General features: G+C 44.8%; 1 protein-coding gene across 1 annotated transcript in view; it reads left to right on the forward strand.

Annotated features, from left to right (window-relative positions):
- Positions 1-16,536, forward strand: part of ASXL2 (ASXL transcriptional regulator 2) — a 197,710-nt gene that overhangs the window by 53,496 nt on the left and 127,678 nt on the right. Inside the window, exon 2 of the mRNA XM_090031189.1 lies at positions 3,277-3,359. Coding sequence (XP_089887315.1) covers positions 3,277-3,359 — 83 coding nt within the window. The remainder of the gene's footprint in view (positions 1-3,276; positions 3,360-16,536) is intronic.

The raw sequence follows: 16,536 nt of genomic DNA on the forward strand, positions 1-16,536 counted from the left end.
CTTGTTCCTGCTAAAAACTTGCTTCTGTCAGTTCTTGTTTAATTGTGAACCATGACTTCTCTGTTTGACGATAGAGAGGACGTTAAACATAGTGCTTAGTGAACCTGATTGGGAGTAAGGCCTAATGTGCTGAGTTTTTGTGCAGACACACAAGATGGCATTTAACAACCCTCGAGAATCGCAGTCTTATTAATGACTGGACCACAGCAATCTTTAAGTGTCTTGCCCTCACTTTCTCATGTGTCTGCATGCTGTATTGCCTGCTTAGTCTGTAAGCCTATGTAAGATGGGGCTGACCATCCACTTGAAGTGGGAAGAGGTTGTATTTTTATATACTTTGCAGGAATCACTTCAATATGCAATGCTTTTGGGCGCTTGGACTATCTTAGCCTAAAGCTTGGTTTAAAGGGGCTGAAGGGAGCTTGGTATTTCTGATATTCACACCGAGGCTGAGACTTTTCAGTTTTAACTGCCCAGTAGGACAAAACATCCTTGCAATTTGAAAATATGGGCCATTTACTGCTTGAGATACTAAAAAACCCTAAATTATAAAAACACAATTCTGGTGATTTGGCCTTACAAATATATCCAGATTGGAGTCTCAAAAAACAAAACAAAACAAGACAAAAACCTCAATAACAAGAACAATAACAAACACCTTAGAATAAAATTCACCAAAGGACTTCAAAAGGCTGGACCTTTTTATAGAGAGAAGTTTGTTTTTTTTTTTGTTTTGTTTTGTCTTTTTTTTTATTCTTCAGTGTCCTCATACCACAACTACAAATTATTAAGCCATGTTTGCAAGTGTAGTTTCCTTCTGTGGCAAACAGTGACCTCCTTTTTCAACTGCCATGGCAGTGCAGACAGTATGTGAAACACCCTTAAGGAAGGACACATGATTAGCCAACAGTGTTACCTGTGCCAGTGGATGCAAGGAAGAATTTCTTTACTGCAAGGGTGACAAGGATCTGGAATAGACTTCCCAAGGCCGTGGTGCAGCCCCCAACCTTGGAAGTCTTCAGGAGCAGCCTGGACAGACACCTTGCTGGGATCGTTTGATCTCAGCAGGATTCCTGCCTGGAGCAGGGGGTTGGACTCAATCTTTCGAGGTCCCTTCCAGCTCTTCATTTCTGTGATTTGGATAACTGAATGCATCTGCTTGATCTATGCTTCCAGCAATTGCAGTTCAGTGGACCTCTAGGAATCCCATATACTTGCAGACATTGAGGATTTGTGCTTCCAGGGTAGAGATCTGTTTAGCTTCATTCTTTGAATTCCAGGATGCAGCTCAGGTCCTGATATCCCATGCTAGTGCCACATCAAAAATCATTCTGGTACTAGCACTTCTCAGAAAAGGAACACTATCTTCCTAGTAGCACAGTTGGCACAGCCAGCCTGTGTGTGGCACTTGGAAGATCAGGTAGGGGAAAGACCTCACAGCAGCTGATAGAGCAGAGCAGGAGGCAGACAGCAGAGGAGGAGACTGGGCAGGGAGTACAGAGTAGGGAACAGAAAGCACAGCAGCAGATTGGGGAGAGGAACTGGGAGAGTGTGGGGCTAATTTTGTGGTACACCTACCAAAAAGGTGCTTGGGTTGTGTTGAGCCTAATGTCTGCATACCATGCATATCAGCTGTTGGCTGGAAGCTGCACCAAAACAGTGCTCCTACACCCAATCGTGGGAAATACCATCACTGTTTCCATCGTGCATACTTAATTATGGTTTTAAAATAGACGTTGTAGGTAGCCAGAGGCAGTAGTATCCATTTTATTTTGTTCTTGATCCCTTTTCGGGGACCCTTTCCTCCAAGTAAAGTTTGTAACAATTGAATGTGGATATGGGACTTGTTTCTGATGAGGTTGGATCATCTTATTCCATGCAGGAATGTTTCTCTGTAAGACAGAGCTCTTTCCAGGAAGTCATTCCTCTTTCCCTTTACTTCGTGTGCTCTAATGTTTTTCACTCATTCTGCTTTTCCATGTACAGCACTATAATGTAACTTTCTGAGTCCAAATCCTCCATAGATCTGATTCTTACATGTCCACCAGTTCAAGACATCTGAGAGTGCCAATTAAGTACAGAAGTGCAAAAAAAAAAAAAAAAAAATCGGAAATTCCTTCATCACTGTTCAATATCTTCATTAGCAACGTGGATGAGGGTGTGGAGAGCACCCTGCTCAAGTTCACTGATGACACCGAGCTGGGGGGTAAAGTGAATACGCCGGCAGGCAGGGACCGCATCCAGGCAGACCTGCATAGGTTGGAGAAGTGTGCAGATCTGAACAGGATGCGGTTCAACAAGGACAAGTGCAGGGTGCTGCACCTGTGTGGGGGGGAACCAGCATTATGGTTATAGGTTAGGGGCTGCCCCTCTCCGCAGCACAGAGGCAAAGAGGGATCTTGGAGTCAGGATTGACTCCAGGATGAACATGAGTCGCCAGTGCGACGAAGCAATAGGCAGAGCCAACCGCACCCTGTCCTGCATCAACAGGGGCATCACTAACAGGTCCCGAGAGGTCTTGCTCCCCCTCTATGCAGTGCTGGTCAGGCCGCAGCTGGAGTCCTGTGTCCAGTCCTGGGTGCCGCACTTCAAGAGGGACGTGGGGAACCTGGAGAGGGTCCAGAGGAGGTCACTCGTATGGTTGGGGCCTCCATGGCCAGCCCTATGAGGAGAGGCTGAGGGACCTGAATCTTCAGTCTCTGCAAGAGAAGGCTGAGGGGGGATCTTGTGGCTGCTACAACCTTATCAGGGGCCAGCAGCAGGGACTCGGGGACAGTCTGTTCCCCAGGGCCCCCCTTGGAGTCACCGGGAACAATGGTCACAAGCTGAGGGAGGAGAGGTTGAGGTTGGATATTAGGAAGAACTACTTTGCCGTAAGGGTGGCCAGAGCCTGGAATAGGCTCCCAGAGACGTGGTACTCTCACCTTCCCTTCGGATCTTCAAGAGGAGACTGGACAGGCACCTGGCTGGGGTCTTATGACCCCTGCCACCCCAGTGCTCCTTCCTGCCCATGGCAGTAAGGTCGGACTCGATGATCTGTCTGGGTCCCTTCCCACTCGGTGATTCTGTGACTTCTGTTCAGTCCACCAGGTGGCTTGTGATTTTCATTTTGGATGCTGGGGGTAGGGAAGAGACTTCTGCAGGTTAGTAGTTCCCTTCTTCCAGTTCACCCCCTGGAGGCATGAACCACATTTAATGGTTTTCAGGATAAATACCTTGGATATGGGGGAGAGTTGATTAATAACTTACACTTTTAATCCTGTTTTTGCTTGCCAGGTCCTGGAGAAATACCCTAATACACCTATGAGCCATAAAGAGATTCTTCAAGTTATTCAGAAAGAAGGACTGAAAGAAATCAGGTGAGTTTCTTAAATATGTCGCAGTAGTGACTTGGAGCAAGTAGATAGGAGTCTGATCCTCCCTTCAGCACTATGCTGTGTGTTCCTTTTGGTTCTGAACGCAAACACTTAAGTATGATGGGACATTGCTGCCCAAGCATGCTTTCAAAAAGGACTTCTAAGGCACTAGCATCAAAAACATTGTACCAAGTAGCTAGTGCAGTTCATTCATACTTTAAATGGGAATGAACTAATAGCAATCGGTATTGTTCAACCCTTTTTAAACCCTATTAAGGGGGGCAGGGTCTGATACTTCAGGCACTGGAACCTTTTTTTAAGTGCAAAACTGAAACTGACTACACTAGCTTTACTTGGTGTTTTGGGGGGTTTTTTGTGTTTTTTTTGTTTTTTTGTTTTTTTGAACATCTGAAATGAAACATTTTTCCATTCATCCAGAGTGTCACTTCTCCAGTGTGTTGTTAAGAGGTGGTGGCCTTTTTATTCAACAATTCAAAAATTTGTGTGATTTTTAATTTGAAAATGTTTTGTTCCACTTCTAGAACCTTTTCTGGTTGTCACCACCATGAGACTTGAATGTCCCTTATTACAATCAGTTTGTACCTCTCTGAGTATTGAACCATTGCAATTGCTCCGAATATTCCACCATTGTCCGTCTGTCCATCCTTTTGCAGTTAAAGAAAAAAAAAAATCATTGGGGTAGAAAACGGAATTCTTACTTGACTAAATGCCCATCTGGATGCTCCTGTTTATTTGCACCTTCTCAAATACTCTGGAAAACTTCTCATGAATTTAAGCAAAAAGTCAAAACAAGAACAGAACATCTCTCTTCTTCAGTCAGATGCTTCATGATCCAAACTTTTTAAATTTATATTGCCATAATCACTTTAATTAAAAAAAAAAAAAAAAGCTCAGCTGCAACTCAGTAAGCAATAGTGTACCCTACTTGACTAATAATGTTAGAGGTTTTTGTCCTTGCGTTAGTGAAGGGTCTAAAAATATAGCTATATATTCCAATATGCAAAATGGCTATTGAGCATCTTGACAGAAATGGAGCACCCTTCAAAGTCAGAAATACACCAGATCTTTCATTCTGTGATTGATAAGATGAACAAAATAAAGTAGATCTGTTGCTGCAAGTCAAATATGGCTACTCTACTGGAGTTAAGTTTTTTTCTTAATGGAATTGTAGATAGTGGGTTTTTTTTCACAAGGAGAAAGTTAAAAACAGTAGGCAACAGGAAAACTCAACTCCCTACACTCACTGTAAGGAATAGAGCCAGTTTCTACTAGGAGGAAACTTTAATGGCTGGTACTAGATTCAGTGCCTCGTACAAGGAAGATGCAAGCTCTAAAAAGGAACTATGCAGCCCCAAGTGCCAGAGTCTGCCCATAGGAAAGATGACAGGATCCCACCATACAGCTGTCTATGCCCTCTCTAATTTCATTATCGGTCGATGCATTTATTTGGTGTACAGAAAGTCTGCATCAGTGCTTATGACACTTGTCATGACAAGACAGTGCCTTGTCTTATTGTTGTAAAAGCTGATGCAAGTCATTGTTGCATCACAGACAGGACTGGAGAAACTGGCTTCTCCAGTTTTCATGAAGCATTATATTGCAGCAAGACCTGGAAGGCATTAACGCCTGTTTATACCTAGTTGAACAGATCTGGCTTATAGAAAACAGATAAAAACAATTCATTTTTAATAACTATATTGCTTCAACAGTATACAATTGCATTCTAAGTGAGAAGACAAAAAATCCTATCCTTCTGTCTAGCAATCAAATTAAACATTTACTACTTAGTTCATATGTTGGGATTTTAAAAAAAGGAATGGTATAGAAAAGTGTCAAGCAAGCACATGCATGAAATATACGTCTAAAAATGCGAAGAAAGAATTTCAGCTTCAATGCCTTAAGTTTAAACACAGAAGACTCTTCAGTTAGATTAAGAACTGGGGTTTCCAGCCTTGAGCCCATGCAGACATGTCTATAAACCCTACCATAGGAAACAGTGACAGTGGTTAGAGAGTTTTTAGACAGCCCACCTTTTTAAATTCTATAGCTTTAACCAGAGGCCCCTCAAGAAATGCAGCATGAAACCTCAGCTCCACACATGCTTTACTTTACTACTTGTGCATCTAAAGGTAATATGTTGTTTTTAGTCAGAATAATCCAGTTTTACTATTGGCCACTGAGATGTACAGTTGCTGTGTTTTATAGTCAGAATATTGAAATGTCTTTCAACTACCAGTGTAGCCACTAGAACATTGCAATTCCTACTTAAGTTTTAAGGGTGAGTGTCTAGTTTCAACAAGAGATGGTTGGAGACTATTTTCCACCGTGGGGAGAATTTGTATGAAGACCAAAGAAGCTCTCTGTATGTTTGAAACCAAGTAGAGCTTAGACAAGGGTCAGACAGATCACCAAGTTTGGCATCAGGAAGGATTTTTTTTTTTTTTGCATACTTCAAACCGCATGGGCTGTGGGGGCAGGGGCTGCCTCTCTCTGTGGGGCATGGTCCTTTGCCTAGGACCTGCTGAGCAAGCAACTGTTTCCCTGTTCTTGCAGCAGCAGGGCACCACAGTGGCTGTCTCCTGTTTTACCTCTGGCATGTTAGAGAGCGTTCCTGGGGTTTACATACTGTTCCTTGCAATTGTGGGTGAAAGTTTGAAGTGGTGACTTAAAGAATTACTTCGGATTAAAAACTGCCTGAAAAATGTAGGGGACTGGACTTCATGTTCTAGGAGGCCCCTTGCAGTCTTCTCTTCTTGTGTTTTGTGAGCCTCCATTTAATTGCACCTCTTTTGCCTGTAACACTTAATGCACTTGGAGATGAAATTTCAGGCCTCTTCCTTCAGCTTGGAACCATGCTGTGCACTTCCATTTTTCTCTCCCCTGAAGGTGTTCTTGGCACTTAAAGTGCAGCTGCAGCTCTGAAACTTGCACAAGACTTCAAAACTGCAGTTCTGGTATGAAAGTGTCACCTGAGAACTATTATGGGGTGAACAGCAAATACTTAGGTTGTACCAACAGTTTCGTGGCCAGTAGTTGTATAGTTCTGTGCTACCTGTAGTCTGTCAGGGGAGGTACACAGCCTGAAGGGTTAAGAGGTAAAAATTCAGTGAAGTTTAGATGGGGCAGTGAGAGAAGAGAGGCTTTCTTACCCTGCGTCACCAAAGGTGTTTAGTGAAAATGCAGCTTGTATTTCAGATTCCTACCAACAAACAAACCTTGACACTTCAAATTTTAAAAAGTTTCCTGTTGTTTAACTTTAACTGAGCAAGATCCCAGAACTGGACTTCCTAAACCAGAGATCAGTCCCTCATGCTCTCCGTCCTGCAGGCATGTATACGAATCACATTTGTGAACTGTTCAGGACCCACCGTTACAGAACTAGTCATGCATTTTTTGCTCCTAGTACTCCTAGAAGGCTGTTCCAGAACCTCATTCCCCCTAGAAGCCTCCCTTATTTCCAACCTAAATTCAACACTGGCCTGTCTACTCGCATTTTCTTCTTGTGCCAACATTATTCAGTAGCTTAAATAGCTCTTCTTCCTCTCTGGCATTTACTTCTCCTTATGTATACAACAGTCCTATTCCTCTCTGACATTGTGAACCTAAAGGAGCAACACTGCTGCCTCTTGTAAGCCTCTCCATTCCCCTGATCATCTTAACAGTCCTTTTCTGCAGCTGTTTCAGTTTGAATTGATCTTTCTGAACCATCAAAAAATGTCAAAAGAGCCATCCAAGCCACACAGCTCATTGGGTTAATGTGCTTAAGGGTTGCCGGTCTGGCTAGAATTGAGCTATCACTACCTTTGTACAATACCGTTAAATACTTCATTCCTATTGAGAAATATCTCTCCCACTATCCCAAGAACACGTTTGCCTCTTTCATCGCACGCCACGCTGGTGCCTTGTCTTCCTTGTGCTTAGACTCCACAGGCAGGTCTTCCTTGCCCTCCTCTGTTGTTTCCAGCTGAGGAGTTCACAGCTTACAACAAAAATCTCTCTTGTTATCAGTCCCGAAGTGCAGGACCTTGGACTTCATACCACCCCTTGCTGATCTCCAGGACAGATTTATTTGCAGATCATCAGCATTTTCCATTTTTTACGGCTCGCTCTGTTTACTCTTATTATCTGGACCCACTGTAGAGACAGGCTTGCTGATTCTTCTTGCTAATGACTCTGCAACACCCAATTCCTGGCGTTGGCACAGATTCAGTCCTCTCCCTTCTATTCCTTTTGCATTCCATGTATTTGTTCTCATTCCTTCTCTGGCTCCAGTCCTGGACTACCTCTGTTATTACCTCTCTTCTTTCCTTGCTGTTCTAGCTGCCTTTAGATCTACGGGTGCACTGATAAAGACTTTCTTGGCCAATACTGATAGCTGATGATTAACCAACCATATTGGCTGATGCTGATCCGATTTTTAACCAATATTTAGTAATAGTGCAAGGCATTTTAAATTACTGACATAAACCTTTTTTTGCTTGTTTTGCATTTATAATGTGTATGCCTCCTGCCTGCTTCACCCCTCAATGAGAAAAGCGGTGACCGCCTTATTCTCATGTGTGTTGCCCCCTCGTCCATGGCTCCTATCTGTAGCCCCGCTCCCTATGCAGGCCATGCTGCTGTCTTGCATGGGCAGGGTGGACCCTTGCATGGACAGTAGTGCTGTCTGAAGTCCCAGAGCACTCTGCTGTCTCAGCACTGACAGGCCCTGTGCAGCCACCGGGGAGAAGCTGCTTTTGCAAAGGTGCCCGGTGGAGCAGAATGTCCCTTGCACAGCACTTTGCCCCACCCGCATGCAGCCCGTCTTCACGGCAGCCCTAGTGCTAAGGCCCCTGCTATGCATGAAGTATTGTCGTGGTGGCGGCAGCAGCAGGAGCCAGTTTCATTTGCTTTTCCGGTGCCCCCTTCCCCTCACACTGCTCACTGGGGTCTGCAGTCTGCTGCGGGCTCAGGCTGGCGGCTGGGTGCAGGGACTGAACTAAACTTGCCAGGGTGCTCCAGGCACACGGCTGTAATTATTGGCTAAAGCCAATGACCTAAAAAAGCCGATGGCTAATAATATCACTTCTCCTTTTATCAGTGCTGATCCGATAGGTAACCACTGTGTATCAGTGCACCCCTCCTTAACTCCAATTTCTGCCCATTTCTTATCCATGTTATAGCATAAACTCTCCCCTGAACTAAGTAGCTTCCTCAGTCTTACCCTTATGTTTGTACTTCCATGAGACTTCATGCCTAGGTCTGCTGTCCAGGTCCTCTTATTCAGGAAGTATTGACAAATCTAGTTTTCCCCCATAGCCTGCTCTACTCTGTTCAGTCCTCAAATCCTCACCACTGCTTCAACTGCAGCGCAGGTCCTTGGATCTCCTGTTCCACAAACTTTTTATCAGAAAACCATTTCATGCATAGATGAGATGAAGGGGTAAAAAGCACCCTGTTCAAATTTGCTGACGGCACTAAGATGTGGGGGGATGTGGGCACGCTAGAAGGGAGGAATAGGCTGCAATCGGACCTAGACAGGTTACAGGGGTGGGCGGATGAGAACAGGATGGGATTCAACACAGACAAGTGCAAGGTGCTGCACCTGGGGAGGAATAACCAGCACCATACCTGCAGGCTGGGGGACTCCCTTCTCGTCAAGGCAGAGGCAGAAAAGGATCTTGGGGTAATGATTAATGCCAAGATGAACATGGGCCGACAGTGTGGGGACGCAGTCAGGAAGGCCAGCCGCACCTTGTCGTGCATCCACAAATGCAGTACTCCAGCTGCAGCCTGACCAGTGCTGCATAGAGGGGGAGGATCACCTGCTTGAGGAGGTCCAGGGAGGTGATCCTCCCCCTCTGTGGCACTGGTCAGGCCGCAGCTGGAGTACTGCGTCCAGTTCTGGGCACCGCACTTCAGGGGGGATGTGGACAACGTGGAGAGGGTCCAGAGGAGGCCACTCGCATGGTCAGGGGCAGCAGGGCAGGCCCTACGAGGAGAGGCGACGGGACCTGAACCTGTTCAGCCTCCACAAGAGAGGGCTGAGGGGGGATCTAGTGGCCTGTTACAAACTAGTCAGGGGGGACCAGCAGGCACTGGGGAGTCCCTGTTCCCCTGAGCACTGCCAGGAGTGACCAGGAATAAAGGTCACTAGAGGGGAGATTTAGGCTAGATATCAGGAGGCGCAACTTCACAGTCAGGGCGGCTAGGATCTGGAACCAACTTCCAAGAGAAGTGGTGCTGGCTCCTACCCTTGGAGGCTAGATGAACACCTTGCTGGGGTCATTTGACCTCAGTACTTTTTCTTGCCATGGCAGGGGTCAGACATGATCTGCTCAGGTCCCTTCTGACCCTACCAACTATGAAACTATAGCTTTCACCATATACCCATTCAAGGCTTCCATATAGTCCTGCAGCTTTTGCATTCAGTCAGCTTCATCATTGCCTCCATTTTTCAGGTGACCTCCTCTGACTCAGTAGCCATCATCTTCACTTCCTACATATTGAGGAGGTATGAATAAATTATCACACACCAGCTGACCACAGGTTTCAGTTAACAGGCTCAAAGGGACAACACACCAAGTAGGAAAAGAACTATCCTGCTGCCCAGACTGCACTTGCAGGTGAATATGTAGAATGTCTGTTACTAGTGCAGAAGAAGAGCCAAAAACTGGTTTCGGTACTTGCCTGAAGCTTCAGTTAAATGAATAAATAAAAATCATGTTAGTAGTATTCAATTGTATTGGCCCTGCATCCCCAGTTCGCAGTTCTGCTTCTCAAGTTGAGATCTTCTAACATTAGTGCTCAAATATAATATTATGCATGGTTTTTATGGCCTTATTACATAGTATCCAAGCATCTGAAACATTCAAGCCATCTTTACAACCACGGAATTAAGGAAACATTACTAACCCATTTCAGGAACGGAGGTGAGGCAGTTTGCCTAAGGCCATACAGGAAGTCTGTTAAAAGAGGGGACTGACCCGAGATCTGAAGAGTAAATATATCAGTTATTTTCAGAAACAGCAAGATTCTTGATCTATGGGTTACTTGCACATCTGAAATATATTTTAAGCATTGGCAATTCATGTCTTCAGCTAGCTTTGATTCCTTCCTGTTCACTTAACTCACAGCTCTGCACTAACAATTCAATTTAAAACAACTCTGAAGTCAACAGTATCCAGTGCTTTTAACAGCAGGTCTCAATACATTGGGTTAAATGAAAAGACAGGCACCTACACACTAAAACAAAAAAAAAATACAGAAATGTAGTTATTTGTTCAGTTGTATTGGAAGTAAAAGCTAATTGGGCTTGCAGCTGAGCAGCGCTTTTGAGTACTATTACGTGACACTTGAGCTAGCATTCCCCAGCCAGGATCTTGAAATCCATTTGTATTCTTAAATTCAGGGTCTTGCAACCTAGTATGCTGTCACACCAAAGAAAGTATTGTAATTTCAAGGAGAAAACAGGGAGCCAGTACTAAGTTCAAGAACTTCAGTGTTTCTACTTGCCCTTTCAAGAAATGTGCATTAAGTCCTATTAGTTGTTTCATGCTGCTGTACAATATCAGCAGTTTTCTTAGAGTCAGTCTTCTGGTAATGAAGTCTGACCAACCACCCACCCTTTTAAAGACTGTAAAAGGATCAAAACCTGTCTTCAACTTTAAAATTAAAACAAACCTTCAAGGACAAGTAATAAAGTAGGTTCTGAATATATTGGAACTAACCTACATAGAAATCCCCTTACGGCAGGGCTCTGCAAGTTGTCCTGCAGGCCTGACCTGGCATGGGGGTGATGGCACAGAGCTGTGCCAGGCTATCCACTCCCTCTGCAGCGCGCTTCTCTGCTGTGGAGCCTGCTGCTTTACCGCATCTGCAATTCCCCTTGCTGCAGAGGAGTCGGGGTCAGTGAGGAAGGCAAGTGCAGGCAGCTAGCTGCTCCAGGGGACTTGTGGCCTGCAGCTGAAGCTGGATCACAGAGGGCAGTCAGTCATTAGACAGGCATGCTAAAATTTCAGCCATGCTTCCCCCCACCCCGCCTTGCAATGTTCCTTTGCCAAAAGTAGTATTAACAGTAGGTGGAAGGAAGGCCTAGTGGTAAGTAGTAGCCTGGCATGTGGGAAATGCATGTTCAGTTTTCTGCCCTGACATTTGTTGTGACTATGCCCAAATCATTTACTCTCCATCTGTGGGGACCTATGGAAGAAGCATTGTTCATTATGGGTTTTACCAGATTACATGTAGTGTTGGTGTTGATAGTGACAGAAGAATTTCACACTGATAGGGTGATCATGTTCTGTTAATTTCCATCCATTTCAATTCCAAGTTGAAAAAAAATTACATTACAAAAACTGATTACTCATATTTAATTATTAAAGGCAGAAAAGGTATCCTTAAAAATAGTAAAACTTGATGGAAAATGGTTAGAATGTTTTACTTATGGCCAATTCAAGACCTATAATACTTTCCACCATCAGACGAGACTCGCTTTCCCTCCAGACTATTCAAAATCTCCAGTAGTAAAGTAACTGGATGCCCCAGAAAATGTGAAAGAATAAAGGGTTTTTTTGGTGGTATCTTTTACGTTGGACCAACTGCAGAGTTAGAAACGGGTTAAACAAGCTGTTGAGCACCAGGTGCCCTTCTGTAGGTCTTTTAAGGTAGGTTAGTCATATGCTACTTATATAACTTTTGTAAAACCCTTCTCGCGCGTATTTTAAAAGAAGCTCAATCATTTCAATCCCTGATGGGTCTGCTAGGGTTACCTTGTTAGAACAGTGCTCCTGAAGACAGCCAAACATGACCATCAGAATCCATGGACCTACGCACCTATCCCAATGTGGCATAGCTCTTCTGAGGGACTAAATGTGCTCACAGAAGCTGTGTGGGTGAAACTAAACTGCTACTACACTCCAGAATGAACAATCACAGAAAAAAGGTGAAAAAAGAAACATCCAGTCACCAGTGGGAGAACATTTTTTGCCGAATGATCACTTCATTTCTGACCCCACAGTCCTTGTGTTCAAGGCAAATCTGCAAAACACCTTCAGAAGACAGGGCTGGGAACAGTCATAAGATTACTGGATGCTAACAACCATGGACTAAAATGGGCAATAGTTTCATGGCTCATTATAATTGAGCTGGTGCATCTCTGAACCGTTCAGTACTCCACAGGTAATAATGACCCTTTTCTCCTCTGTGGCTGTGCTCTCTTACATAACTAAGGCTATCTATTTATCTAAAATTCTCTTGCTTTGAAGTTAAAAGCAACTTCTTTCATCCTAGTTTACCGTCTGCCTCCATCTCTCTAAAGGACTGTTTTCCTTCATGCATAGATTTAACATGAGCCACTGTTTTTTATCTGGTATTTAGCTCAGGCTACACTTATTTTATCCCAAACAGAGGGAGGTGTTGCAGGATACCTTTTAAATCCTTCTAAAGGCAGTTAAAACATGAGCATTCATATATTTACCCCTCCTAAGTACCCTTTAAGCGTTTTAAAATTATGCCATTTGGGGCAAAGCTGATCTTTGATCTGTTCTACCCAGGTTGAGAAGTTGTTCTCCATGGAGATGTCCTCCAGTATCCCAGAATGCATCCCCACCCCCCAACACACACGAACGTGTGTGTGCTCTGTGGAGCAAGTTTTCTACCCTTCTGAACTCTACTGCCCAGGGGGTGGTGCTGGCCCAAGTGTCCCAAGACAGCACTGTGGTCTGTGCTGTGCAGTGAGTGTGCTGGTTCTCAGCTCTGCCCTGGTGCGAGTGCTGTGGAGCAGGGAACCCGTGGCCAGGCAGAAATTCAGTTAACTGCTTATAGCCCCTGTGGTGGGTGAATTGAATTCTTCTGCTGTCTGGAACGGGAGCACGGGGTAGATGGCCCTCTGCCCAGAAGGGACCAGTGGAGCTGAGAGCGGCTTGACAGATCTCCTTGAAGTGGGGGTCCCACATCCCAGCCAGCATGGCCCCTGCTGCCTCCCACCCAGCTACCCCTGACCCAATCCCAATTCACTGAGATGCATTTAATTTTTCTTAAATGTATCTTCTCCCCCCCAACTCCTTTCTGTACTCCTCCCTACCCCCCCACGCTTCACTTCAAACAGCTTTTCAAGACTTCTCCCCTTTAACTACCTCATCTCCTGCTGCTGCAGAGGGAGAGGAGCCACAAGCTGGTTTCTCCAAGGCCTGCGTGGCCCCCTCCCCACTCCTCCCACCCCAGGGGAGGGATAGGCTCCTGGCTCCATGCTCACACCTCTGCTCTTCAGACCCTCTAGTGGCAAGTCACAGGTGTGCGGCTTAGGCCAGCATTAAGTTTTTCCTGCAACTAATTCAAACCTCTTCTAACTTTAAGATGACCTAAAAGTCCACAGATCTAAAATGGCTTAAAGGTAACCTGTGCCAGCATCCCGAGAGGTAGTTAGGCATGTTAATTTGAGGGCAGGAAGAAGGCAAGGCAGGGTGGTGCCTTAAAGACTAACTGTTCGTCTCTAACGTATCATTCTGCCCTGCCTCCTGCCAGGCCTCCAGGATGGCACTTTGAGCCCAAAAGTTGGTCTGGCATCTCTTCAAAGTGTGCAGTTGGTCCAATAAAAGATTATCCCTAGAAAACCTCGCTTCTCTCAAAATCTCCAGGTAAGTAGCAGTCACTGGAAGTATGCCCTTGCAACTGAAAGGCAAAGTACTTGACTTAAGCGTCACTTAAGTATGGATGTAGTCTCCTTAAACTGGAAGAGTAATTCCATTTAGATGGGCATTTGGCAGATGCCATTTATTATAGCAGAGTGCCAGCTATGTTGTATTTAAAGTGAGAACCCTTTGCTTAAAACTGTATTTTTCAACCTTAGAATATACAAGAGGACAAAATAGAAATGAGAAAGTGGTAATACCTTCCTGTACCATACTCGCCTTTTCCCCTAAAACTAGCAATCCAATATTGGGGTGCCTATTTTAAATGAGGAAACAGTTTGTTAAAAGAGAACACTTCTCTCTTCATCCTGCCTTCCCAAAATGGGGTATGCATCTTACCTTGGGGGCATGGTATTGAAATAAATATGCTACAAGTGAGGAAAAAGAATCTTTGGTTAGATTGCTGTTATAGTGACAAAGTGTTACTGTTTTACTACCCATAATATAGAAGCACAGGAGTCCAAAACCTCAACATTTTTGAGAATTGCTAATTTAAATGGTTCCACCCCTCTTGCTCCTAAATGCTGTAAACCTACACACTGAATAGCAGCATCTTGAATGTGGTGCAGCAAATAAGGGGAAAGAGTACAATTAGTGATCCAAATCTGGAATCATTTGAGTAAGACACTTGCTCTGTCAACCTTGAATCACTTTTGGGGAGTTGTTGTTTTTTTTTTCTCTTCACAAATACTTGGGGGATCAAACCACAGCTCTAATTATGATCAGGGATGCTGGTTTTCTGTTTAAAAATTTCAAATTCTCTTATTAAAAACCTCAAAATCCATGTTTTTCTGTGATTTTAAAATGAAATGCCACTGTCTATATAGGTATCAGTTGAACACAATGTTTTATTGATATATTTACAATTTTTTTAAAGCAATTTGGAAGCCTACCAGTGCCTCAAGCACTATATAATAAATTCTAAATACCTATAAATTTTGGTGTTTGATTTTGGGTTTATCGCAGGGAAAATAGGAGCTCCCCACCAGGACATGGGTCCAGCTGTGGCTGTCCCTCCTCACTGCTTTGTTTTGCTGAGCAGCCCTACTGTGCTGGTGCCCTGTCCATGCCATGGCCCCTCACTCCCCAACCTCAGCCCCCCTCCCCTCCCCCACCCTGTCAGAGGGGGCCCCTAGCCGCCAGGCTTACAGGGCCAGGGCCTGGGTCCGCAGCACCTGAGCCCCAGCTGCTGCCTGTGTATGTGCATGCATGTACGTGGTGCGCCCTGCCTGACTGCCCTCCTTCCACTCCCCCCAGTCCCTCGCAGACTGGAACTCTGCAGCCTGCAAGGGGAAACCCACCGTTTCCCACATTTTTCTCTTCTAAAATAAGAAAATCTGGGTTTTGTCACATTTTCCATGATGAATGGAAAACCCAGATCCCTAATTACGACCATAGTTTCAAGCTGCCTAAAACACATCCCAGGTAATGAATGGTATCAACCACCACTCTGGTAAAGCCGAGTGAAAAACTTTCATCAGAGAAGGTTTAGCTCTCTGCTAACTGTTGTAAACTGATAACAGCGTCTATATGGTACCAAGAGGATTTCTAGTCGGCCAGTATTCGCAAGACAGTAGCTTAAGGAGATGGGCTATAGCCAGTGTAACCTGCCCATTCCCAACCAGTACGTGTTTGAATCTTTCTGTAGGCAGATCAAGAAAATGTATGTGCAATAGGATGATTATTTAGGAGAACTGTAATTGAGTACAACAGATGGTTTAAACACTTCCTAAATTATTTACATAAAATAAAACCTCATTGCATACATACATGCATGCTTCCAGGAAGGAAATAAGTTCCAGGATGCCAGCAGGACGGATTAGGCTGGGTGGCATGGGGCTGGTCTACAGTATATTCCCTGCCCTTAGGGGAGCCTGGATCTGAAACAGTCTGAACTCCTACTGCCACCATTAAACTCAGAGCCTGGGGCCCTATCCAAATGAAGGGGTTCCAAACCCCATCCCTCTCTCCTGATGCGAGCTAGTATCTACACAAGTGTGGACTTGCTGGTTTCATACATGAAGCACAAAATGCTGAGGCTGATGCTGGGAATGCTACTGCATCCCATCCCATCCCATCCCATCCCACCCCACGAGCTCTCAAACACTAGCACTGGGAAGAAGGGATGAGCATATCACAAGATGCATGGAGCTGGTTGTATAAGAGGATTTCCAGCTGGTTCATTTTCACTGAGAGTAAAGCAGAGCTTGTGCAAGAGCTGCCTGCCCCTAGAGCTGGCAAGTGAAGGTTGCAGTGGTATGCACCTTGAACTGGTTCTTGCTTGTCAGAGTTTGAATTTTTCTACAAGGGCATAAGATCCCATCTAGCGACCTTCACCATGCATTAATAAAGTGTGTCTGTTCATTTCCAAGGGGTTCCCTCCTTCTCCCTCCAAAGGAAGTGTTTTAGTAATCGGGTAAGTCAGGGGTACTCAACCCCAAGCCTGCTGGCCAGCTCCAGTCCCTGGCACTGTATCATGAGGCCTTCAAGGC

This window comes from Crocodylus siamensis, chromosome 1, assembly GCF_052110815.1.
Source record: "Crocodylus siamensis isolate JL-2025a chromosome 1, ASM5211081v1, whole genome shotgun sequence".
NCBI classification, from domain to species: Eukaryota; Metazoa; Chordata; order Crocodylia; family Crocodylidae; genus Crocodylus; species Crocodylus siamensis.